The sequence below is a fragment of the Drosophila pseudoobscura genome, chromosome 3, assembly GCF_009870125.1.
Source record: "Drosophila pseudoobscura strain MV-25-SWS-2005 chromosome 3, UCI_Dpse_MV25, whole genome shotgun sequence".
NCBI lineage: Eukaryota > Metazoa > Arthropoda > Insecta > Diptera > Drosophilidae > Drosophila > Drosophila pseudoobscura.
In genome coordinates this window covers 8,954,726-8,981,826 of record NC_046680.1, presented here as the reverse complement: position 1 = coordinate 8,981,826, position 27,101 = coordinate 8,954,726, and the positions used below count along the sequence as shown (strand labels likewise).

General features: G+C 48.0%; 3 protein-coding genes across 3 annotated transcripts in view; all 3 read left to right on the top strand.

Annotated features, from left to right (window-relative positions):
• Positions 1-27,101, top strand: part of mspo (M-spondin) — a 41,958-nt gene that overhangs the window by 13,016 nt on the left and 1,841 nt on the right. Inside the window, exons 2-4 of the mRNA XM_033377808.1 lie at positions 16,037-16,434; positions 16,566-16,787; positions 21,045-21,322. Of these exons, the coding sequence (XP_033233699.1) occupies positions 16,037-16,434; positions 16,566-16,787; positions 21,045-21,322 (898 nt within the window). The remainder of the gene's footprint in view (positions 1-16,036; positions 16,435-16,565; positions 16,788-21,044; positions 21,323-27,101) is intronic.
• On the top strand, positions 22,590-25,573 carry LOC6903920 (proline-rich protein 36). Its single transcript, XM_033377807.1, has 2 exons — positions 22,590-22,731; positions 22,794-25,573. Exon 2 carries the CDS (start codon positions 23,004-23,006, stop codon positions 25,344-25,346), a length of 2,343 nt encoding a protein of 780 aa, XP_033233698.1. The 5' UTR covers positions 22,590-22,731; positions 22,794-23,003; the 3' UTR covers positions 25,347-25,573.
• LOC26532467 (cytokinesis protein sepA) lies at positions 25,369-26,255 on the top strand. Its single transcript, XM_015184037.2, has one exon. It carries the CDS (start codon positions 25,766-25,768, stop codon positions 26,093-26,095), a length of 330 nt encoding a protein of 109 aa, XP_015039523.1. The 5' UTR covers positions 25,369-25,765; the 3' UTR covers positions 26,096-26,255.

The following is a 27,101-nucleotide window of genomic DNA, read 5'->3' as shown; positions in this document are numbered from 1 at the left end:
CTGCCAGCCAGAATTCTGAATTTTTAATGAGCCTGTCTAATGGATAAGCCGCCTTTCTCTTTGACTCTTTGATGTGGGTCCCCGAAAAGGGGTTCCCCATATATACTTACTGATATATTGATAGAGTTTCTAATCATTTTATGCGCAGACTTTTCAACAACTTTCTGCCCCCCACTTTGCAGGTGAAAGACTGACCGAAGGGAGCTTTATTTATAACTTTGTTTGGAGGGTGCCAGCCAGCCCTAGCCCTAGTCCTAGCCCCAGTCATAGTCCTGTCACTGAATTGATAATAATTGGATTAGCGCATCGCTTGCCAGGGGCCCGAACCGCCGGCCGAAAGGCTTACGCCCCGTTGGCCACGCACCGAGGCAGCCATGTGTGTGCCTGGGGGATGTTTGGCGAAATCTCCCTCTATGCGGGTTCTGTCAAATATTTCGCAAAATTGTTCACCTCTGGCTATGTTTTTCTATATTTTTTGCAGTCTGGAGAGGGAGTGCCAGGACTGGTGGGAGGTGGCTGATGCGCTCCAGCAATTTTACAGCGACCCAAATCGACTTGCCTCTCTCGCCCTCTGGGCACCGCCTAAGGGCTATATTCATCACTTAATTTCCACATTCCGCTGCCATTTTCAAAGTTTATGGAGTACACGCCATCTCTATCCCCCCCGCCCCCCGCCCCTCTCTAACGCGACGTCGCCAACTTTCGCAGGGGAAAAACCCCCTTTCTTTCGGGCTGACATTTTGCCATTTGCCATCTGTCAGCGTTGCCAAATAGAATTATGTCGTCTAATTGAATTTGACTTCGACTTGACATGGTTTAGAGTGTGCACACTATTGCCGGTTCCCCCTGGGGGCCGCAAGAATAATCCAATTTTAGTTGCCTTTTTTTTTGGTGGAGGATGCGCGCTTACCCACCGACCAAAACCATTGATTGCTGACTGGCTTTTAGTTGGTGCTACATTAAAAGTTTATATTTCAAAAATTAAACTGATTTCCGAGGGATTTACCAAGGTTCCACGAGGGAAGCTTTGTATTTAGCACTTAGATTCCACTACATTCGTCGCATATTGTCCACAATGCTAGCTGTTCCCTTTGCCCTTAGATTCCACTGACAACATCACCTATGTTCCACAATGCTAGCTGTTCGCTTTGCCCATAGATTCCACTTATTTCTTCCCATATGTTCCACAATGCTAGCTGTTCTCTTTGCCCTTTGGTTCCACTAAACTCTTCGGCTTTGTTCCACAATGCCAGCTGTTCCCTTTGCCCTTAGATTCCACTGAACACATCACCTATGTTCCACAATGCTAGCTGTTTTCTTCGCCCTTTGGTTCCACTAAAGTCTTCGGCTTTGTTCCACAATGGCAGCTGTTCCCTTTGCCCTTAGATTCCACTGAACACATCACCTATATTACACAATGCTAGCTGTTCCCATTGCTCTTCGGTTCCACTAAATACTTCGGCTTTCTTCCTCTAAGCTAGCTTTCCCTTTGCCCATAGATTCCGCTAAATTCTTCGGCTTTGTTCCCCAATGCCAGCTATTCCCTTTGCCCTTAGATTCCACTAAATTCTTCGCCTATGTTCCACAATGCCACTTAGATTCCACCAAATCCTTCAGCTATGTTCCACAACGCCAGCTCTGCTGCCAGCCTTTGTTTTCCCTCTTTTTTCCATATTTTTATATCTGGCTTTCCATCCATCGTATATTTATTATGCATATTTTTCAAGAACTTTTTTTGCAGGCCGCAAATTGAAAGTAAATCAATTTTTGTTGGCTCTTTTTTTTGGACAGTCCATCACACGCTGAGAGGCGCACTGCGACTGCCCTTTAAAATGTCATTTATCTTGCGTCGGCGTTTCCATAATGATCTTTCGTTCACTTTTTGATTGATTTTGCGGTCACCAACACCAGACGCAGTCTCGTTCTCCCCCCGCCCCCGCCGCATCCATGCACAGCCGTGCAATAATAATGAGTATTTTCTGGTTTACGGGTTTTCGGTTTCGGCAAAAATACACCACAGAATAGCAGCAGAAGAGCGTATAATTCTGTACGCCGTTTTGCAATTGAATTTGCCTGTAAGCCCCCAATTGCCGCAGCCACAGACAGAGGCAGAGGCAGAGTCGGAGTCGGAGTCCCTTTGCGGTGCACAATTATTGTATATTTTTGGGGGCTGTTGCTATCTGAAATGAGCATGAAAATCTATTGGAACGTAACGAATTACGTATCGAACGTGCCTAACTGTTAATGTGGTTATAATACGCCATCGGATTATCATTGATTATATACATATATATGTGTATATGTGGGTGGTATGTGTGTATGTGTGCACGCCCTCTGGGCATACAGAAATAACTGTTTGTGCGCGTTGAGCCAGACAGACAAACACCACAAGCCCCACCCCCACCCACACCCACTTCCACTCCTCCCCTCTATTGCTGTCTCTGTCTCTGTTTTTCCCTGTGATGCCATAAAAGTTTGTCGAGTGTATAGACATAATTTCAATTTTCATTTCGTATTAATGTCTCTCCTATAACTGTGTTGTTCCACTGTCTGTGTGTCTGTGTGTATCTGGGTGTATCTGTATCTGTGTGTGTCTGCTTTTGGGGAGTGCAATCCGCCACAAATTGCCGCAGCGTTGTCTAGGAAATGGATCAGAACTTTCCGGTGAGTGGGCGGTGGAACGTGTGCGAGAGGTGTGGTGTGTGGGGCGGATTGCCTACCCTCGCCTCTGGTTATATATGACTACAAAATGCGGTATTGGCAAAATCCCAGGAGCGCGATTTAGTTGATAGCACCGAGAAAATGGTGCCAGGAAAAACTAGTTACCGGTCTGTTAGCGGATGGCAGGGAAACCCCTTTTAGTTTTCACTACTTTTTTGATAAATGGAAATTGTTTGCTTATGTGAAAGCCAGAGGAGAAACCACTTTGAAATAATGAAAAACCTACAAAATGTTCATCAAGAGAAACATTTATGTGCACAAATATGACAAAGCAAATCAAAATAGCAACAAAAAGGGTTTATTAAATTAGAGAAATACTTTTAATTGAATTAAATTATCATTTTCCATGAAATACATTTGTCAAAGGCTTTCCTTTGTGCTAAATATTCATATTTGGCCAACGACTAAATGCTCCTGAAAAAGCTTTCATTTAAAAGATAATTAGTACAAAGTCCACATGAAATTAATCAAAAAAATAATAAAAAGAGCCACTTCGCTTCTCCAGGAACACAACCATTTCGTATTGGAATTCGGTAATTACACAAAACTCGCACCGCCAAATGGTTTTTAATTAAAAATAAATACAGCACAAAAAATCCGAGCCCAACTTCTGAAGGATGCCGTGTGGTTGCGGTGGATTAGGGTCCTGGAGCTGTGAAAGAGCCGCACAATTTACATTTCAAATCAAAGTCCAACGGAAAAGTGTATGGAAAATGCAAAAGGCAGGCAAAATCTGAGAGCAAAACGGAGCCGGCGATGACAACAGGCCATTAAGTAAACCAATCAAAGTGGAAGGCTCTCCCGCCACGTCGCTGGCCGCAAAAAGAATTTAATAATAACGAGCCAAGAAAACGCTGCGGCGGTAGGTGGATGGCCCGAAGAGTAGGCCATAAAATTCTTTTGGCCAGGGCTAAAATGCAAAACACAGAACAGATTGAGCTGGCCCGCTGTGCCGGGGTCCTGTCTGGGTCTGGCTAGCGCCTCTCTCCGTTTCCGGCTCTCCGGCTCTGAGGTCCAGCTACCGTTTCCGGATTCGCCGTTGCGTGCTTAATTAAATGATCATCATTTGCGCGCAATCAACGCACAAATAAATTTCCATTCTCCTTTGCCAGTGCCTCCTGCCTCCTGCGTCCTGCCTCCTGCTTCTGGCCTGTCCCCATCTTTGGTCCTCACCCAAGGCGTTGGTTAGTTCTGTGTTTTGTGTGTTTGTGTTTGCCTGGTTTCCGCTTGAAATTATACCACAGCTCCTGCTTCTGCTCCTGCTCCTTCTCCTGCACTTTGCTTTGGTCCTTTGCCTTTGCCAGTCCCGTTGTTGTCTTAATTAATTCCTAATTTTCTTCTTTGGCTTTGACTCCTTTTTTTCTTGCGTATTTAATTGAAAATTTTCTTCAAAGAAAATTCCCCTGGCCTGCGCCGTATTCATGACCATTCAACGGTGCTATCTTGTTTATGTGAAGTTCTGTGGCATGGGGCATGGGCGATGGGGCAGCCAGCTGTTGGCCATTTTGACGGGTTTTATTCATTTGCATATTGCTCGGGACCATTTCTTTCATCGTCTCCACTTTGTTATGGCTTTGTTTATTGGAGGAGGCCCCGCCCCTGCAATTCATGGTGTGTGGAGTGGTGGGGGGGAGGGGTGCCCATTTTATTGGCGCCTTGCCAATTGTTGGGCATAAATTTGATTACTTTTCGGGCCAAGATTACCGCGATTCTCGCCGAGGCCCACGGGCTGTCAATTAGCCGTGAATTCGTGTGCCAGAGCGAAAGCCAATTAAATTTCGAGCAGAACAGCAGCTGATGCTGGCCACCCTTCCTCCCTCCCCCCACACACACGCACACTCACACACAGACAAACAGTTCAATTACAATTACGATTGCAGAATGCAGATACAAAATGGAAACACCCCGCCCAGAGAATCGATCTTATGGTTTCGGTAAATTATGATAATCAGCTGAAGAGCTATTCTCCCCAGCCGCCCATTCGGAAAATCAATTCCAACCCGTTCAGCCCCCACCCCACCCCAGTCCCAGCTTCAGCTTCAGGCCACTCTTATGTGCATTATGATTACGTATAGCCATTCGGCTGTTAAGCACCGCTCCACATTCATCCGCCATGTTTTCCCTGCTATTCTGCCACTGATTCATAATGGATTTCCCCCCTGAAAAGATCATATTGAATTTGCATTATTATAAACAGCTGAAGAGCGATTTCCCAGACATCGAATAATTGCATTTTCCATTAGCTCCAACGCTGCATTCATGCAACTCGTGCAACGGTCAGTGGGGGGGAGGAGCCCAGTAGCCGGTCATGCAATTAACCCACTTTCGGCCAAATGAGTTTTACATGTACCAAGCACTCGGAAATACGTGTATGCCACGTGCAACACTTGTAGCACTCTGGCACCCCACCAGAGTTTCGTGGGAGGCAGACCCGCGGTTGATTGAGGGAAGCTTAGCAGAAGATGGAAATATGGCAGGTGGAGGCTTCTGGGATTACACGATCCTTCCATACTTTGGGATTCTGTGGGGTGACCATTTCAGAGATTTGTGCCACTTATTCTGCTATTGTTCCACAGCCTTTTAGTGCCTGAAAACCCCATGAAAGTCTATGGCCCAGGCCTCCGTTAGCTGCTGTGTTGTCGAAACTTTCATTATCTATCAGCAGGGACCCCAAAGCAAGTCCATTGTTTTGAAATCTGAATCCCAATGAATCCGCCCAAATGTCTAGCCATAAAAATTAAACAAAAATCCGACAAAAACTGAAAGTTTGAAAAGTGAAACCCCAGAAACATTTCCAAAGCTAATTTCGGGGGTCTCTTTTTTTGGGTGGGGGGAGGGATCTGCCTAACACGCTTTATTTAACACTCGCTTGCCCGAGTGGGGCAGACGACAACACATAGAAAGCCCAAAAGTGGCAGAAACAAAAACAACAAAATTTATAAAAAGAACTGAGAAAAGCGGCGACACAGTAGAGAGAAGGAGGAGGAGGAGGAGGAGCAGCACAGCAGAGCAGAGCAAAACAAGTCATAAAGATAAAGAAAATTTATGGAAGGCGGCAAGAAGGGAGGGAAAACAACGCCTGGGTGGAGGGAGGAGGGAGGAGGAGGAAGCCGGCCTCATCAGTGGGATTGTTGGGAAATTAGGTTAACGATTTTTCACTGCCACTGCACCAAAAACAGCAAAAACATCGAGAGAGGGAGAGAGCTAGAGAGCTGGAGAGCGAGAATATGTTTTCAACGGCCGGGGACTATCTTTTGTTCTTGGGACTTGAGTTTTCCGCAATTTACGGTTTAAAGTTATGTCCCCATTCCGAAAAATCCCCACCCCCCACCGCCCAGTCCCAGTCCCAGTAACACCCACTGCTGTGCAAATGTCGCCTCTATCGCTAAGCGATGCCTAAGTGAGGCTTCAATTCGGATGTGTCCCCGTCCCCGTTCCCGTCCGCCCACGTTCCCTTAATCTCCCTCACCGCCCACACACATTAGCCGGAAACGACTTCGATATCCCAAGCCTCAGCCCCAGCCTGTTTCCCTTTTTGTTGGGGTTAATGGTCCTGCCCCTGCCCCTGGATATCCTTTTGTTGTCGCTTTCCATTTCGGTTTAAGGGCTGCCTAAGTCCACAGTTTGCGGTTACTTAAGAAGTTACCCCAGGAGTCCTTTTGCTCCAGCCAGCCACAGTAAACAGCAAAATTAACAATCCTTGCCATAAATTCCTCTTTTGGAAGTAAACAGAGGATACCCTCTGAAGCCTCCTTGCAGTCGTATGATAGACTTTTTTTGACATATTTAACGGACGGACAAATGGACTTCAGGAACAGGTTTCAATCTGGATCCGTGGCAATGCGCAAACCGTTCAATGGTTCTGGTTGTGCCTCATTTTGAGGTTCTTGCTCTTTTGAGCAATGTCCAATGTGGACATTCGTTGTTCCATGGCATCAATCAGCACTTTCGGATGAGCGGGATATTCAATATTTGGCTCTTACTGGAATGCCAGACGAAGAAACGAAGCAGTTTTCTGCCTTGTCTGCCATTTTCTCTGGGACTATCCCAATTACGTACCGGCGCGATTCTCCCGTTCCAAGTGTCGGTGTGTATTTCATTCAACTTGTGCCTGCATTGATTGCGACTTGCTCACATACACATTTTCATTATCCTGTTAGATTCGTTCGTCTGTTTGTTCTGGGTTATTAGTTCGCATTTCTTCTTGTTTTATTCGTTCGAAGGCCCAATGGCCAACGGCTAAACACTCATAAATTGACCAAATTGCTGTTCTTACTGATTAAAAAACCTTTCACAGTCACAAAACCCGTAACACAGACATAAAAAATGGATCAAATCAAAGTATACTTGATTGTGTTAACATTTTTGATGGGATATTTGGGGATTGTTCATACAAAAAGATGTAGTCGAAAGGTAGAAAGATGACAGAGTTGTGGAGGAGGAGGAGGAGTTGTGAGTCGAGATTTGTATAAATGTGATAGCTCGGGGAGTACTTTCTGATATCTGAGATATCTCAGATATCTATCAAACGGGTGCCTACTCGTATACGCATACCTGCAACACTTTGTTGCAAGCACCTGTGTGCCCCAAACATTAATAGGGTATCATTTTCATAAAATTGACATCGAAATCAATATCATGGCTTATTTTTCTGGTTTTGTTGTGGAAAAACATGAAATTAATTAAAATTAATTGCCGCAACATATTTGCTTTTGGTTTGCTTTCGGGTTTCCCAAATTTTGTTCCTTTTTCCAGTGAGAGAATTCCTGTGTATTTTCCCTGACGTTTGCCTGTTGGCGTGATTCCATTTTAAGGTTGTTACGAAAATAATTCTCCAATCTGCAAACAAAATAAAACCAAATCAAGCAGAAATGAAAGGCAGAGAGGTGCTGGGGCTGGGGCTGGAAAGCGGGTGATTCTGGGGCATTGTGACCTACTTGTGTGTGTGTACGAGAGGTGTGCGAGGTATGCCCATATGCATTGTGTGTCTGAAGGCTTAGATAAACCTTCTCCGGTATAGTGGCCTGCCTGGATGCCTTCCTGCCTCCTGCCTTCCTGCCTCCTGCCTCCTGCCTGACTGATGAAGTGTGGTTTAAGGCCTGACTTTATTTGCCGAATTGTGTTTGGTTGTCGGTGTTGTGTGCTCTCCCCAATAGCCTGCAGCAAGTAAGCTCCAGATTGTATAAGTAATTTTTATATAAACAACAATTCCATGGCTATTTCTCTAGAACCCAAAGAACTCATCTGGATTGCACTTTTGGTATATAATTTCTGTTTAATTTTGTATTCCTTTAACGATGTTTCAGCTATTTCATCATTATTTTCGATTCATTTACAAACAAATCAAATGATTTTTGGGGTCTTTTGCTTCATCGAATTTCAAAGGACTGTAGATCGATTGGAAGAGCTACTCTTTCTCTGATATTAGGGCATTCAGCACTCGACTTTCAAGTGAACCAAACGGTAATTTGCCTTCCCTTTTTTATATGGTTTTCCCAGCCATATTGTTGATGGTATTTCTGTTTTGGCTTTTTACGTTTATTGGAAATTGAATTTCGCTGGTCGAACGGATGCTCTGCAGCTTGCGGCGCCTGCCCTGCAACCTGCCGCTTGCCGCCTGCCGCTTGCCCCACGCTGTTGCTCTGCTCTCCTGTTGTGCTGTGTGGCTCTCGCTTTGTATTTATGTGCATATTTATTTCTAGTTTTGTTGTTATTGTCGCAACCCTGCTTTACACTGATGGAGCGCCCTGTCAGGGCCTCAGGCCAGGCATTTGGCTTGGAAAATAGTTGCGAAAAGTATGGCAACTATTCCTATTTGCCAGCTTAACTCGGCTGTGAATGCTGCTCCGTACAAAAAAAAACCCAGTAGTGGTAGTGGGTATTCCCTTCGTGGAGGGGGAGTACCCCATCCGCATCCTCCCACAAGCACCTGAACAGCTCTTTAGAATGCCTTTTGGCTGCATTCCGTTGGCCCTGCTATCCAAGGAGTCAATAAAATATTGCAACATATATTGTATTCACATGAACATACACTGGGAGAAAAAGCACAGGTATTTCAAAGTACTTTTTCAAATAAACCCAATCCCAATCCTGAAATGGAACAAAATGGCAGCCAGTTTTATTTTCTCAGTGTATGGTGCACGGTATTTACTCAAGTAGGAATACAACCTGTACAGGGAATTGCCTGCTGGCTGCTCTGATGGACGATGGACGAATGAACTGGCAATTCCCTACGAAACGTTTGCAATTTTAATGCCATTTTGTGTGCGAAAAATCTTTAATTAAAATGCCATAAAAAAATCAACAAATACTTGCATCGAAGAAAAATATTTCATGAAAATATATTTTAATAACAGAAAATATGGAAAATATTCCCAAAAGCAGGAGCCGGACAGAGGGACAGAGGGGGGTGGGGCGGAGGCAGGAGGAGCTTCTCTGTCTCTGGGGCGTAACGTGTAAACAAAACTTTTTGAGCTTTCATGAGATAAGCGGCTCCCCAATCTGCTCATGTGGGAGTGTACGTGTGTTCTCTGTGTGTGTGTGCGGGGTGTGTGTGTGTGTATTTGTACTGACAGTTTACATGGCAGCAAAGTTTCAAGAGTTTAGCCAACAAAACTGCCAAAGGAATTACATAAACACTGCGGAGGAAGACGAGGAGGCTCCTCCTTTCGCCCCAAGAAAAAAAGGCGGAAAAGCAGATGAAAAGCAGCGAACAGAGAACAGCGCAAAAACTTCAGGTAAAATGTTGTTCGCAACTTTGATTAAAAATTCCACTAATAAACAAAGAGAGCAAACAGTTTCCCAACCCCACCACCCAAGCACTAGTTTTCACTGTTTTTCCCTGTTTTCATAGCTGTTGTCTTCTCTTTAGGGATGGCTGTTGATTACACTTCCCAATGAAATTTCCACATTTAAAATACAGTTGGAAATCGCCACAATAAAATGGATAATTGGATAAATGGAGCTGTGATTGGTCCGATGATCTGGTCTTTGAAAGATTTCAGAATGCGGTGATCTCTTCGTTGATTCTCCAAGCAAACGATCTTCCCATCTCCTGTTCCATCCCTAACAGAACTCAAACTCCCATCGCCATCACCGTACCCTTTGAGGCAGGTATCCAGCGTTTACCTTTACAAAAAAGAGTGTGTCCTTTTTGTATAATTTGTAGGCACTGTTTGCACTACCCTTGTGTGTGCGTACGCCATTTTGTTGTGAGGAGTTGCTGATCCTTCCGCACCGCGAAAATGAACCAGATACTGTAGCCATTTTGCAAATTTCATGTGCATTATATTTGCAAATCGTTGTGTTGTTTATTTATGCGCGGCAGTGCACAGAGCACACACCCAAACGCACCCGCAGGCCGCGAGGACACCCAAATCCAAGCGCACACAGGAGGGGTGGAGGGAACGAGGGGAGGGGGGGATGGAGAGGCTTGTGGCAGTGCATAATTCACGAGTATTTTGTTGAACTTTGCACTTTAATTGGAATTGCATTTTAAGCTGAAACAATACACAGATTGTGTCGATACGAGATACAGGATACAGGATAGGGGATACGGTGTATGTGGCATTTATTAATTAAACAAAATGCTAATTTAACTTTGCCCAGCACTAAGCGTGCCACATATCCGTAGCCGCCACTGCCACAGCTTCCCGTTCCCATGCCCCTGCCCCTGCCCATCCATCCAGCATTCTAATTGCATATTTAATGGCAAAGCTTGGCATTTGACTTATTGATTCGGTCTGGCGGTAGGTTTTCCACGTATTCCCCATTGTTGTTCTCCTGCTGGCCCGTTAGCCCCCACAGGGATAATTAATTTCCAATTTATCGAAATAGTACAGCCAATGGGGTTCCATTGTGTTCCATAGATATCGAGGAGGTTTATCACTCCTGGGGATATACCTTTGTATCTCTGTATCCACTGAGTGTTCCTTTTGGGCTCCATCACACCTGGCAGCAGCATTATCCAAATGAAAAAGATATGGCTTCGTCCTTGTTTGCCCAGGTTTCTCCCCCTGGCCGTACATCCGCTCGTTTTGGTTTTCTTCAATTATTTTAATGCAACAAATATGTTGACGTTGTCACAGCAACAGCAAAATTACCACTCAAAAGTGTCTCTGGATCTTTATCTGTGTGTGTGTGTGTGTGCGTGTGTGCCACATTTCAGTGTGTGTTTTTATGAGGCTTACTCTCCTTTTCCCTCAGACGCTTTACGAGCAGGCCGAAGACGACTGTGGGACAACAGGAACTGTGTCAGCGTGGAGCATGAGGCATGCGGCATGAGGCATGAGTGACTCGTGAAATGTGACAGTGAAGGCAGTGTGTCGTGTCGTGTCGCTGACTTGCCGCAAGAAATCAATCAAAAATTGTTGGCAAGTAAAGGGGAGAATATAACAAAGGGCGCTCCTCATGCGATGCTCATCAATTCGTGTGTGTGTGTGTGTCATTGGAGCATGTCCTTGCGGAGCATGTGGTGTGTGTGCTCTGCTGAGGGTAATGTCTGCCTTTTGTGTTTGCTTAGTGCACTGCCAACAAACGACAATGCGTTCCACAGTTCACAATCGTTGGGCTCATCGCCGTCCTTGTCCCACACTGACATCCTGTTTGCCTGTGTGCCACTCCTCAGTGACTGACACACTTTTCATGCCACAATAAGCCATTATAATGAATCTAGTCAGCAGTAAGCCAAAAAGAGAGCACACATAATGGCCCAAAAAGGATGCGGTCCACAAGGAAAAAGCACATTTCCTCCAGAGCGGTTTTTAAGGGGATCACAACAAGACTTTGGAATGCCCCAAAGCTAAGCAGAGATCATGCCATCTAGCGGTAAGGACAGTCCCTTAATGATATTCCAGATATAAAGAAGCGAATTCTCCTGCTGTTAATTAGGTCACACATCGTACACTGGGCTTAAGGAACAGTAAGAAATTTACTACAAATTAGCAGGAGCCATGCCATTGATTAGAGCAGAGCCCAGAGATGCCTGCACCTGGCAGACCGCAGACATTCCAAATAATTGGCATAGACATTGTCTTCGGAGAGGCATAAGTCATAAAGGACATGTGGTGCCAGACAAATGACAGATGGAGCCAGGACCTGGGACCCGGGACCCAGACAAATGAATAGCAGACCATCGGAATGGCCAGGACTAAGGCTAACTGGGCTAAGCAACCCTCATTTGTCACTGGAGTTTATGGACTGTTGTTGCTGCTGTTGCCCGGACGACGGCATCTCCTTGTTAGCTTGTTATGTTTTTGGTCAATTTCGTTTGTAATCCCCTTGAGCCTCTCACACACACACACACGCACACACACAAACAGCTTATTCCGAAGGCGTCGAAGAGCCAGAGGACGGCTTGGAGGAGATGTGACAAGTCCTGTTTGTTTGCCTACATAATTGGCCGGCTGATGGCCCCCGCCTAATCCCGACATATAGCTGCACGCTGCATTAATTAGCACCGATAAGGAGGAGCCGTAGGAGCCGCCTTAAGGACCCCGGCACTTGCACAAGTTTCTGAGGCAAACACGAAAAATCCTTCAAAACCATTAGACTTATCAAAAGACAGAGAGGGATACTCCTTACGAGTGTGGCAGTTTGGAGGCAGGGTTGGGAGGGTTGCGGTGCGGTGCACGTATCCTCTGTGGGGGAGCAGGAAGCAGAATGCAGGATAGGATGCACCCACGTACTCACTGTTAATTCTACTCAGGCTTCCACTGCTGCAGCTCCTTCGATGGATGCTGCCGCCACATCACAGGCTGACATTTTATCAAGAGCTGTGGCTGCAGTCGTGACTGCGAGCAGCCCCACTGGTAAATGTGACAGAAATTACTATTAACAGGCAGTCGCAGTCGCAATCGCAGTCGCATTCGCTCATTTCTCCAACTTTAAGCGAATGAAATATTCATTCGGCATATGTGGCGTATGCGTAATGTAGTCGTCTGTGTCTTGTGTGTGTGTGTGTGCCCTAAGACACATCTCTTGACATATGACAATGTCAAAGATTTGGTATGCCACTCTGTGCCACAGCCACTCCTTGCCCCCGAAACTTCGTGCTTTAAAACTGAGATATACATATATATTATGCATACGCCCTGTGGACTGAAATTAGTTGGAATGCAAATATTTATCTATCACGAAATGATATTCAAATATGTACATTTTCCGTGCAAATGGAAAGTGATACACCCACGCCAGGTGCTCCTCTCTCTCGCCATCTCTTTCCTTTATTTCTGGTGTTCTTTATTTTGTTGATTTTGCAATGTATTTAGACGCGTGTCTGTGTGGGCATTTCTGATTTTCTATTTATTTCCCCGACTGACAAGCCAATTAAATCTGACATACATAATTAATTGGGGTTTGCGTGAGGCGAAAGGCAAACAACAGACGGACGGACGGACGGACTGTTAGGGGGGGGAAATGCATTTTTAATTAGCGGATGTATGTACACACTGGAAAAAGTGTTGATTGTGGAGTGGCATCGCCAGACAAGAGATGCACAATATTAATCATTTTAACTGGCCATCTCTCTCTCTCTATCTCTCTCCATCTCGCTCGATAATGAAATAGAAAATTCATCAAAGCACTGATGGAGTGACTAATACTCGTTTCAACATGAATAATATAATATTCTGGCAAAATTCCATAATTTTCGATGGCCGTCTTGGGGGCAAATTAAACTTTGATGAATTTCACCTTTGCCTGCGTAAGTTTTCCGGTCTGGGATTTAACAGTAGCCCCGTCCCGCACACACTCATGGAAACAGCACAGGTGCTGACAGAACCCCCTCCCCCCCTCCCACAGTCTGGCGTGTGATAATCCTTGTTCCTGGGCTCCGCTTTGGCTTTCGTTTACGGTTTTAAGCGGATACACAATACACACACACACACGAATACTCGCACGCGAGTGTTCCATCTTTTATTTTGTTGTATTTTTTTGTGCCGCGTAATACCGTGCGGCTATTAAAATCAAATTTATGGCCTATAATTAAATTTGTTCGTGGAAATCGCTGAAATTGCAGGAAATTGAGCAGCCAACCCAAAGGCGAAAACAATCGCCCAACAAGCAGGAGCACAAGAGAATGGGAAATTTTACTCGTTTTTCGCACAGGAAAAGCCTGACAACACACCACTCGATGTGTCTGCTTGTCGGGGCGTGGGGAAGGAGGGGTGGAGGGGTGGAGGGGAAACTGTGTCAGCTGTGCCTCACATAAATTCTGTGAAATGTGTGTCATATTGGATGAATTTATACATTTATTAATACCTGAATGCACGCTCCCTCTCTCTTTCTATCTGTGAGCATATTTTACTGGCAATTAAAAGGCAATACGGCATCGTGGGGGCTGCTCTATGAGTCATGGCATTGGCAGCAGCAGCAGCAGCAGTTGGCCAGGTGCCAGATTGCACTTTTTAGATACATTTCGTAGATGTTTAAGGTGCGTTTTTTTCACGATTTTCAATCATGCTTTGGAACCCACACACACACACACACACACAGAAAGAGTGCAGGAGTGGACAGCCCATGGGGCGTATACGCAATGTCTTTTCATTCGAATGCTAAGGAAAATTTATGGCCCATACGTGTCCTGCATTCACATTACGGCGGCATGGCTGCCGTTGGCCTTTAATGTGCATAATTAAGCATTAATTACACCCCCGGCGACCCCCCGACCCCCACATCAAAAAGGTTGACCCCGAAAAGCAGGCAGAAAAATAAATGAAATGAATGAAGGGACGCGACACGCGGGATCTCTGCCTCTTTTACAGCCGGGAAGATCTGTGGCCGGCGGCCATTTAAGCCATTTAAGCAGCCACCACACGGTAATGGCTGACCGCCGCGGCGGTCGCCATATTGGACAGCCATTTGCACAATTTAAGCATTTAATTGCGAATTTATTATGCCTATTTTGTGGCCATTCGGTAATTGATTGAACAGAAGCTCTCCAGAGCCTCCATGATTTCATTTTATCGATGTGTGAGCCACGAAAGTGAAAGTGGCCAAAAGGATAATGGATTTACCTTGAAATGCATTTCCAACTGGAAGATTAACTGTACATACATGTACCTGTATATCCTTCTCGTTGGATGATTTCTGAGGACACCCATAATCTGTTTCCCGGAGAAACTTCCGAGCAACGAATTCCATAAATTGATTAGAAAACTCTTGCACCCACATGGAGCACCAAAACTTTGGAAATCCTCTTAGCAGCCAATTGCTGGTGGCCCCAACTTTTTGGGCCCCATCCATTGCAGCTGATTGGAAGCAGGCTGGCTGGTTCCCTGCCCCGGGAGTACATGCCACAGAGAAAATGTCAATTACACAAAGTGCCGGGGCACAGGTACACAGGGTGAGCAGGGCGCGGGGCTGGGGGCTGGGGGCGGGAGCAGTGGAGATAAAGTATGCCAAAGTATAAATAATATTTCATTTGACATAGTTTACAGCACAAAATAAACACAAAAACATACTTCCCTGAATGCCAGCGGGAAAAGTCGAAAGAGAAAAAATGTGCTTTGTATTTTTCATCATTCATTAGGACCCTCCATCCCCTCCTCCTCTCATGCCATCCCCAGCCGCGATCACGGCTTTCTCGGTGTCACGGACTTTGTCAAAAAAGTCTCCCGCTGTCGCCCACAAGAAATTGTAAATTTAAGGCCAACGCAAAAAGTAAAACAAAGAGGGAGAAAAAAACTAATAAAAGCGTAAAGGAAATATCTGAGAAATCAGAAAACAGAATACAGAATGCAATGGCAAAAGAAACAAGACAAAGGGAAGGGCCAGGGAAAAGCACTGGCAAGGGGCGGATACGCAGCGAAAGGAGACGAAGAAGCGGCGACAGCCGAAGCAAAAAGTGTCACAAGTGGCATGTTGCAATGTTAATTGAAGACAAATAAGAGGCGACGCGGCCCCCCAAAAAGGGAGCATGCAAACAAAAAACCGCAGCCGCAACATCAAAGGCAGCGCTGCAACCAAGCCGTGTGGCACTGTGGCAAGGATGGATGGCTGTGAGGGCGGGGCGGGTGACAGTCAGCAAAAACCGAAATGACTTTGAGGCCCAAAGCGAATTGGAGCGCAAGAGCATCAGCATAGAACATAGAGAGCTATATAGAGACATAAAAGGAAGGGAAAGGAGGGCGAGGAAAGCACGAAGGCAGAAGATAATGAAACAGTCTAGTGAAAATTTCACTTAAAGCCCCCCCACCGCCTCTCCATGAACTCAAATATCCTCGAATATATACAAGTTTTTAGCGTTTCCTTTTGTTTGCTCTTAAAAGTTCATTTAAATTTAATGGCTCGACCCCCAATTTTCGCCCATCCACAGGTCGCACACACAATGCCAACTATGCGCTCTACCACATCGGCCAGCCGGCGACGGGGGCTGTCAAACAATTCGCCGAGACGGGCAGGACGGACCTCCTGGACAGTAATGCCGGCGAGCAGCAGCAACAGCAAATGCAGCTTCAATCGCAGACAGGAAAATCCCCGCCAGGTGGATCCGCAGCCGCAGCCGCAGCAGCCACGGCCACGGCCACAGGCCCCCCAACGGCAGGGGCCGCCAGCGAGCGCAGCGTATTCGACGAGTTCAGCCTCCCGGCGATTCAGTTGGGGGCCGGACGCAGCGAGGCGAAGGTGTTTGTCGACAGCAATCACAGCCTGGTGTCGCTAATGACGCGCATTGTGCCCTCGCCGGACTGGTTCATAGGCGTCGATTCGTTTGAGGTGAGACCACTAAAAACGAAATCAGAATCAGATCAGATGACCCGCAGTTTCGACAGGCAACAGTGTCGATGCCCCTCCATGAGAAGGTCTAATAATTTATGGCACATTCTCTCTCTGTTTTTCCATTCCAGCTCTGTGTGGGCGGCTCCTGGATAGACACGGTGACCGTTGAACTGGATCCTCTTGATGCGGGCACCGACAATGGGTTCACCTTTACGGCACCCAACTGGCCGACAGCGCCACAGGGTGTCATTTACAGGATTACCTCCCGTTATCCGGGCCATCCGGCGGGCAGTTTCTATTATCCGAAGAGCAAGCGACTGCCGCCCATTGCCACGTTCCAGTTCATCAAGGTGAGTGCGCGATGAGAGCCAGTGCCAGTGCCAGTCCCAGTGCCAGTCCCAGGGCCAGTTCCAGTCCCAGTCGAAGTGCCATTTGCGTGGCTGTAAAAAAGGTTAAACAAGTTAATTAACAGCAAATTAGCAGTCAAAATGCCGCTACCCCTAATGACTTTTTCCAAAAAAAACCAAACAAGGGAAATCGAAAACAAGAAAGGAAAAAAAAATCAAAGTGCTAATGAGCCATTAGCATTACAATGGCGTCAACAACATCTACCACACACACACAGGCACACACACACACGCACACCATCCGCCATGGCGGCATATTTAATGGCTGTGCGTGTGTCTGTGTGTCCGTGTGCGTGTGTGGATTGGCTGTACTCGTGTGCCAAGGGCTGCGTGTTAATGCGCTTTATAAATCAGTTCAGTCCGCAGCTGGGGAAACCCGAGAAAACCCGCGCATGAAAACCAAATGAGCAGCAACAGGAAAAAAAACCCAAGAGCCAAAATAATGTTAATTACCTTATAATTACGCCACCATTTGCATGGGAATTGTAGAGAATGTAATTGCGTGGCATTCCAGGAATTCGTGACGGGAAGTGTGTGATTTGTACGCCTCTTATTTCGATATAATCAAATCGAAACAGTTTGAGAGTCACTCTTCACACAGTTATCGTTGAGTATAGCATACGTTGGGGAGCAGATGTCAGTTAGGCGAAATACCTCTCGGAAAACGTTTCCAATATTCCTCAAAATCGTACGTATCAGTCCGCTCCTAGTCCTGGCAGTAAACACTCCATCAGCTGACAAGATTCAAGACCGTGGAAAACTTTTGGAGGCCCTCGGATCTCATGATCGGCAGTGATTATTGTATGTTCAAGACAGGCATTGCCCCGTTTGGGAGGACGGGGCGAGTGCCGCTGGAAGTTCTTCCAGACTTCTGGATGAGGGCCACAGGAGTACTCCCTGCCTCTCACTGATCGGCGAACACAGCACCGACCTCTGCGACGCGATCGCCAGAAGAACGACAAGATTTCCCGTTGGACAGTCGGGGGCATCCTTGAATTTGCCCGCCAATGGCGGCTACGGTCTGCAATATCAGCAACACAGGGACAACATGGACCGCGGCTTTCCTCAACGATAAATGTGTAAATTCGAAATATTGAATATACAAACAAACGATAAATGTGTAAATTCTAAATTTTGAATATACAAACAAATTTCTTCAAATTTAACTGTCTGCAGATTTTGTAAAACCAAATTTGTGTTTGATGTTTGATGCAATGAAGTATCGAGTGTTGATTACACTCCTTCTGCCAGTCAGTGCCTGAAAGCGAGACAAAGGGCAATGACAAAGATCGCACCAAGGTCGCGGGGCGGGTGGAACGACCTCCTTGGAGGTCCTTATGGAGCATCAATGTTCCCTAAAGGTGCTTCATCGATTAATGGGAGCACTGGCCAGCACTGAGAAGTCCCGGGTAATCTTTTTGTACATCTTGTACATCACCGGGCAGGAGCCTGAAGTCTTCACAGGGAATTTTAAGCATACGCTCGCCGGGAAAGGTAGCCATCATGATGTGGTACATCAGCCATGGCTAATGCTTGGACAAGAATCGGGATTGGTATTCCGGAGTTACTTACTTGAGACAGATTTATCTGTATTTCTGACACTAGCTTGGGCCACTAGAAACTATCTCTTTCGGGGCAGTTGGGAGCGAGGGGCGGCCATTGTTTTTTCAAGTGCTGCGATAAACATTCTTCTGCACTCCCTAATAAATGCCAATCCATTAGGCCCGCCTGCGAGCCATTCGTGGGGTTACAATGCAACAAAGGACCCTCAGGCACAGGCAACGGTCACATCGGCAGTAAAAGCGGCACACACAGGCATGAGGGTGGCAAGAGGCTGGTGGAGCAGTATTGCGAGGAATTCGACCATTGTAATTATATTGCTGGACATCCAAGACATTCAGAAAGTGGCGCACTTACAGCTACAGTCATGGTCCTGCTCCGGGCCTGGGTCGCTCATCAAAATGGCTTTTATGAGTGTGTGTGGGTGTGTGTGTGTGTGTGTGAAAGGCCGTAAAATGTGCGCCGCCTCCAGCTCCTGCCAGCCTGCCATCCTGCCAGATGTTTCGACTACGTTTGCATAGTTTATTTCATTGGGGGCGGTTGGTGGCGGGTGGGGGACAGTTATATAGAGCGGGGAATTGCTACGGGAACGCCAATGTGGGCGTGGCTGCAAAGAGCCTCCACTGTACGTGCGGTCATTATTCTTTATTTGTTGCTTTTGTTGCGTGGAATGGGGGAGTGGGGGGTACGGGTGGTTGGGGATGAAGCTCGTATTATTGTAACGCCCTTTTGACACTACTAATTTTAGTTTTATTTTGCTAGGCTTTTCCAGAGTGGGCGTGTGAAAGCTTCTATTTCCATTCGCGAGGGGTGAGTGGGGGTGGGCTGTCTTTCAGCTTAATGTTGCCGTTTGTGATGGGGTTTTCCCACTACTCGAATACTAGATCCATCTGAAAGGATTCACTTGTGCCAACTGACAGTCCAGCGATCTAAGTGTCTTCCGAGCCACAACTGTTTTTACCAAAAGGGCAATCCTGGCTCAAGGTGCTGAGTGTCAGTAGCCTTCAACCTCCGAGGCAACCGACTTCTGTCTGAACTTTGGTTTACGACCAACGAAATAGAAAGTTATACACATATGCGTCATTTTATGGCCAGGACATGTCCGGGGCTCAGTTCTTGGCTGGGATGTAATTATGTGTTGATTTGGTCTGCCTGCTGCCGGCTGCCTGCTGCCTGCTGGGGCTAGTGGCCGTTCCGGCATTAAATTCTTAAATTTGAATGCCGCAACTAAATTGCTAGAATATTTGTGTGTCATTTAGTGAATGCCGAAAGGCACGTAATCTCGGCAGCCAGGAATGCTGAGGGTTTCGTTTCCATTTCGCTGTCTCTTGGGTAATCCACAAGGAATTTCACAGTTTTTATACTCTCCCTCTCCAGCTGCCCCTCTCCTGCTTCCCCTCTCCTGCTCCCCCTCCCTCTATCACTGTCTGTCTGTCTCCTTTTGTCTGAGTATGTGTTGGATTATTGTGTGTGTGTATTTTGCTGGCAGAAAAGCAACACGCGGCTTTTCTGTTATTTTTTCTTTGTATACCCTGTAGTTGTACACAACAGGGGTATAACAGCCAGACGAAGGGGTATATCAGAGAGCCTCCCTATAAATCAGATCCATTATTACATTGCCATATATCTCGGACTGATTGCAAGAGTATTGCTTGGCCCCTATCCCACATACAAAATATATACATACAGGGTATCCCGCAGTCCGAATGTCGACTCTCGGCTTCTCACTTGTTTTTTTTCTGCATTCTATGCTCTCCTCGTTGTTTTTGTTGTGGCGGACTGAAGGTAGCAAAAGGTAAACCAAGATAAGCACAAAGCAGAAAGGACAGCCGTAACAATGCGTACTCTCCGTACATTCCGTATAGAAAATGACGGCGCGGCGACCCCAAACAAATAAATTAAAATGCGCGACAGCGCGCCAAAGAAAAGTTTCTATGTGTGTGTCTGTGTCATTCGTACCCTGGACAGGTGTCGGGCATGCTCTGCTCGGGGTGCACTGGCTTTCGTGGTTCTCTATAGACAGGGGCCCTGTAGGAGGGTGTTTTGCCGCTCGAACACCGCCGTGCTCCGCAGAAATAGCTAAGCATTTAGGATCCTGTTCCGAGAGACTTCTGTAAGATATCTCTCAACTTCTTTCATGAAATATCTATCCCTACTCTTTCATAGTCAGAATTCTGAGGGATACTTGTCGGCTTTTCTAGTATATTTCGCATACATCCCAACATTCTTTTGTAGTATATTTTTACATCAATAATTAGGCTTAGATCTGATAAAAAAAAGAGCTGAAATTCCCTTTTCCTCATGATTGTGCTATCGCTCTACACACGATACGGTAGGCCTTCTGTGTTTTTTTTTGCGTGTTTGGGGGCCAAGTATTTCCCAGTCGAACCTTATCTTGTCTGCTGTCCCCAGCCCCCACTTCCGATCCGAGCCGTGGCCCATTTTCCCCTGTGGCCGTGTCAATACTTGCCACAAATTGAAATTAGCAGGGCGTTAAGGGCACCTGTAGTCCCGCAGAGTCACGGACGCTACGCCCCGGGTGGAGGCCGCATTCCTGATGCCGGGCACATAATCCGCCGTAAATTAATATGCTGCACATGTGGAACACTAACATTTGGCCCCATTGTCCTCTGTTTGCAGCTGAAGGAATACGAGCTTAGCGAGGTGTTCAACATTGCCGAGGACGATCGCAAATATGAGACGGTCCAGACCCAGACCCACCTCGATGCCGAGCACAGCCACGTGGAGATGAACAACGAGCTCTCGGCCAGCATCGAGCGGGAGCGCCAGACGGAGCAGCAGCAACAGCAGCAGCCACAGCAGCAGCAACAGTTGCAACAGCAGCAACAACCGTTTCAGCCATTCAACGACGAGAGGCAGCGCATCCGGTCGCAGCTGCTGGCCAAAATGAATCCCATGTAAGTAGAACAAATGCAGGATTAAACCAAATAAATACCCAGCGAACTGGAAATGTCGAGGGGGGTCTATAGATGATTCAGTTGAATGGAGAAAATCTTCTTATGCTCAAATCTGAATCCAGCCTCAACAGATATTCTCGTTCACCCTCCCAGGTATTGACCTTAATCATATCTCTGGCCAAAGCCCCCTGTCTATTGTTAGTAGCGCAGATATTTATAGAACTTGACGTCACCGATTGGCTATCAATTAGAAAAGTGTCATAAATGCAGAGATAGCGCCTGATTCACTTAAAGTTGGGACCGTGAAAGCGGAGCAGCCTTTTTAAGCGAACAGCATTTTCTTTTAAGACATTTGCAAGTTTTCCTTAACCCACTTTACGGGCGGGTTTTCTGGGGCAAGCATACAATTTAAATGCCACACAGCGTATACGTAATCTCGGCCGGAGTGCAGGGAGTGCAGGGAGTGCAGGAGGGCGGGGGAGGGAGCTACAACTGGCGCTATTTAACATATGCGCAAAGTGCTTTCCCCCAAGCTCAAGAACCCGAGACTACTTTCAACACCCATCCGCCGACACATGGAGACACATTTAAGACAACGTGCCGCGCCCCAAGCGGCGCAGCGAGGGGATAGAAAACTGCGACGAAGGCAGGAAGGAAAAACAAGCGAGTGGGTGAAAAGAAAACAGAGCTCTTTCTTCTGGCACATTACACCACTTGGGCGGGGCCAGAGTGTGGCCGAGTGGCACGTACCTGGGTAATGCTGCATCTTTAAAAAGCCGCCCCCAGCCCCCAGCCCCGAGCCCCCAGCCCTGCATCCCGAAGTTCAACTCTAGCCAAAGAAAAACTACAACTAATCCCTGCTAACAGTTCCAGGCTCCAGCTCCATCCGCATCCTCATCCCCCTCTTCCCCTCGCTGTCCCTTTTTCGTGCCACTTTCGTTGGGCTGGGAGCTGGCACTGGCTGTTGGAGTGGATTTTGGCACCATTGGCACTGGTAACCTGCATATTTAATGACCATCCCCGGCACCGGCACTGGCACCCCCTGGGACGTGTTCGAGTGCCAGCTCCCGAGTGGGCGTTGACTAGCTCGCTTTTCCTTTAGTTTTTGGCACAGAGACAGTGACGGGGACACCAAAAACAAAGACCGGGTCTCCAGATAAGCCTGCCAGAAATGCCTGAAATGCCAGGCATACTCGGTAATCACTATCTTATCGAGTGTTTTCTGTATATGTTCTCGCTGGCGGCCTATAAAGGTTGGGGAATGGCCCGGCAATCGAGCAAAGAGCTAACTGCCAGCAACATGCCTGGGATAGCGCCAGCCACTTTCACGGTAATTGCCGGTGCATCTGTCCATAACCAGAGGAAGCAGCAGCAGCAGCAGCAGCAAAAGAAGAAGCAGCCATCGCCCAGTAAGCCACTGAAATGGCCATCAAATTTAACCAATTCTAAGACACAAGACACACTTTTGCAGCGCCTGAACAGCAGCAGCAACAGCAGCAGTCCGGATCGAAGACAAGCGTCTGCCTCATTAGTTAGATAGAGTGACTATCTTATCTGTTCTAAGGACTTAAGGCCCGAAAATACATTTCCTATGACATAAACAGCCGACTATAAATGGGCCGGGGCCAAGTGTTCCGCGTTTCAGTCGACCAACAGACCACAGCGATAACGAGTCACGAATATGACCAGAACGACAACGACCCAAGAGACGAGAGTGGAGGAGACGATCGAGATCTCCTCCTCGAACAGAACAATCGAAGAGACCATCGACATCACAACGACCGAGGCATCGGTGGTCCCGAAGCAACGACACCACCATCAGCATCATCATCATCATCGCCACCATCGCCAGGAGGAGAATGTCGAGGTGGTGGAGGAGGTGGTTGTCCTAGAGGAGGGACCAAAGCAGCAAAGGCACAAGCACAAGAAGAGTTCGGGGGCAGCACCACCACCGCCCCTGCCACAGTCCTCGCCACCATTCCTCACGCCCACAGAGGATCTCGCCGAGGATGTGGTGTTGGAGCCACAGCCCTACTGGAGTCCCCCTGGACTCCTAAAGACGCTGGAAACGGAACTGATTGCGGATCAAGCATCGCCCACAACCACAGAGGAATTTGCGGCTGTGGAATGGTCTCCCGTCTCCAACCCCCCCGCAGAGGTCGTGCAGGAGGAGCTGACAGTGGAGTCCCAGGGATATGCGCCACCCATTGGGGCGCCACCACAGCTGCAAGTGCAGACAACGGGTTTCCCACCAGCCGCGCAGTCGCCTCTGCTCTCCCCCATCGAAGAGGTGGTGCAAACGGAGCTGATTGTGGAGTCACAGGCGACAGAGCCTGCGGTAAAAAGAGGATTCATCTTCATTCCCCGGGAAAGCCAGCAGCAAACGGAGCTGATTGTGGAGTCAGAAAGCGTGGAGGCTCCCCAAAGGGATTCCATTCCACCGGAGGGCTTTGTGAAAACCCTTGTGGAGACGTTCGAGGTCGGAGCACCCGCGGATCCGCCAATTCAAATGGGATATACTCCAAGGGCAAGTCTCTGGAATAAAGAGCTGTTTGTGGAGACTGTGGACGTCTCGCCGATTCCCTCGCCGCCGCCAAGTCCCCCCCTAGATCCGTACGGGCTTTCCTCCAGCGAAGATCTCGTGGAAACGGAGATCATTTCAGAGAGTGTGGAAGAACCACCCAGTCCCCCAGCACAAATCCCAGCACCCCCCCAGCTTCTGCCGGGCTTCATTCCCAAAGCGTGGAGGGAGCGTGTGGAGACCATTGTGGAGGGTCTGGAGGTCGTCACACCACCTGCCAGTCCCAACCTCCAAGCGGAGCTAATCTTCGAGTCCCTGGACGTAACACCCACGCCAACGCCACCACCCAGTCCTCCCATTGAAGTGTCATTGCAGACAGGATTCATGCCACGATCAAGTCTAGTGGAAACGGAATTGATTGTGGAATCCCTAGAGGTAACGCCCACGCCAACGCCACCACCGAGTCCTCCCATTGGAGTGTCACTGCAAGCCGGATTCATGCCACGATCCAGTCTAGTGGAAACCGAGTTGATTGTGGAATCCGTGGAGGCAACGCCCACGCCATCGCCACCGCCCAGTCCCCCAGCCCAACCTGTTCAAATGGATTTCAATAGGCCCCAATCTGCAATAGTGGAAACGGAAACTATTGTGGAGACTGTGGAGAGTGTGGAGACACCCGCTCAACCATCATTACAAATGGGACTCACTCCAAGGCAGAGTCTGGTCCAAGAGGAGCTGATTTTTGAGTCATTTGAATCCTCCCCAGTGCCCACACCGCCACCGAGTCCGCCTGTGGTAGAGCCGGGGTTTATGCCCCGAGCAAGTGTGGTCGAAACAGAGCTGATTGTGGAGAGCCTAGAGGTCACGCCAACGCCCTCTCCGCCGGACAGTCCCATCAGGGAATTTCCGTTTCAGGCTAGATTCATTCCGCGCGCAAGTTTGGCGGAAACGGAGCTGATTGTGGAGTCCCTGGAAGCCACACCCACGCCCACACCACCTGCCACTCCTCCTGCGCAGCTCCGAGTGAAGACGGGGATGGTGCCACCCCCGAATCTCCCACAAACGGAAGTGATCATTGAGTCTGTGGAGGTGACACCCACACCCACACCCCAGCCACCACTGAACAATGGATTTGTGCTCACGGATCTCGTCCTGGACTCGCAGCAGCCAGCCCTCGAAGTCGTAGAAACAGAGAAGGAGATCATCATGGAGTCTGGCCAGGCAGCCAATGGCCAAACCGAACTGATTTTGGTCGAGACCGAAGAGACACTGACTCCCGTGCAGCCTGCATCCCAGGACCTCGTGCTGGTCGGCGTTGTGGCCGAGGAGAGCAGCGACAAATTGGGCAAGCGGTACTCGGTGAATGCGGTGCTGAAGGAGGAGCAGATCTCACCCCCCACGCCGCCACCCAAGGTCGCACAGAGTGAGCAGAGGGACGCCGTGGACGAGGGCGAGGCTGAAAAGAAGAGGAGATGCTGCCCCTGTCGTTGCGTCATTGCCTGATTGGGGGCGGAGGAGGCGCGCAGCCGGGGCTTCCCCCAAGGCTGTTGTCAAGTACAAGGCTCCGAATCAGTCAGCCAGCCAGCCAGCCAGCAAAAGATATCAAAACCAAGACCAAGACATATCCAGAGTCTTATAGAAACCACACAGAAGTTCTACTATCGGCTATCGGATACGATATCTCCGTATCTTATCAGCCGAAACAGTGGCTGAAACATTAAACCAAACAAAAAATCACCGTTAATGTGAGGGCAGGGGCGGGGGAGGAGTAGGGCACTTTGTAATTGATAGTTAATTAGCGGCGGACACTCGAGGCTTCCGGAGATAAGGGCCCCACACTCGAGAAGGCAACTGTCGGCCATCCGACACCTCCGCAGTGGCCAGCGGTCAGTGCGCCAGTCAGCAATCGGCAGTCAATCGAAATGCCTCCACCAGGACGAGGCTATGGCGGCTACGGACCCCCACGACCCGGACCCGGACCCGCCTTTGGCCCGGGTCCACCCCGCGGCGGTGGTGGAGTTAATGTGGGCATCAACATCGGCGGACCACCGCGTCCGCCACCCATCGGAGTGGGCATTGGATTCTGTCCCCCGCCCGTGGTCATTGGAGCACCGCCGCCACCTGCTGTGATCATCGGAGCGCCACCGCCGCCCGTGTACGTGCCACCGCCCCGACAGACCGTCGTGGTGGGCGCCCAGCCAGCGGTCTATGCCCAACCCACCGGGGAGGTGGTATGCTGCACGATTCTCTGATTGCGAAAGGAACAAGTGGAAAGTGGAAAGTGGACAGTGTAAAATGTGCCCGAGCCTCCGAGTGTTCCCCCCTAAAATATCTCTTCTTACACTATATATATAGATCCTATCTTATGTGTTTTTAAATTCGAAAATTAATGTAATAAAAACAAACAAAAATTCTGAAATTCGAACCGGAAATGGGTGAAACATTGCGAATGTTCTGGCAATTAATTGGTACAAAGTCCACCCAATATTCATTCGTCAAATCCAGCCAAATTGAATGGTATTCTTTGTCTTCCTTCGCCCGGAGGGAGTCCCCTTCGTAATCGATTTAAATCACTCAACAAAAATACCTACAAAAACAATAGACTTTCAATTTGGGAAAGCAATTCGCTGTGGCCTGACGAACAATTTCCCTGTCACATGTCCGAGTGCCCTCTGAGTCAGAAAACTGTGTCCCTGGGGGGGGGGGGAGGGGGACCCGGGGCTGTTGGGGGCATCATGGAAATGCAAATTGCTCGTGAAATAACATTTGCTTAAGACGTTTTGATGTGCTCGTCTAACGGTAATTGCCATGCACATGATCGAAGCAAATTGTCGCTAATAACTTGCCACGTTCCCAGGAACCAGGCCCGAAAAGCCCAGCCCAGGAGAACTCCTGCAGAGAAACTCCTGTATAGCCAAGGGGTGGGGGTGGAGGTGTGCAGTGGGGGGAAGAAAAATGCTGCATGTTATTTCAATTTGGGAATTTTCTTCATTATTTTCGTCGGGCCCATGGCGTTTTCCCGGGCCCTCCCCTCTCGGCAGGCCTCTCCTCCGTTGGTTTTTCAATATTTTTGCCAATTTACTTGCCATCAGGCCTCGCCGTTTCCCAAATGTTGTGTGTCTGCCTCTGTCGGTGCCTCTGCCTTTTGATTTTTTATTATTATTTGCGCGATTTTGCACGTGGCATACGGGGAGGCATACGCGCGGCCTGTGTATGCAAATAAACGAAAAACTGCAGGAAACAAAACACGGAAGTTGC

Bases quoted from the DNA above. Each gene is read 5' to 3' on its own strand.
- LOC6903920 (XM_033377807.1), top strand. From the start codon at position 23,004: ATGACCAGAACGACAACGACCCAAGAGACGAGAGTGGAGGAGACGATC.
- LOC26532467 (XM_015184037.2), top strand. From the start codon at position 25,766: ATGCCTCCACCAGGACGAGGCTATGGCGGCTACGGACCCCCACGACCC.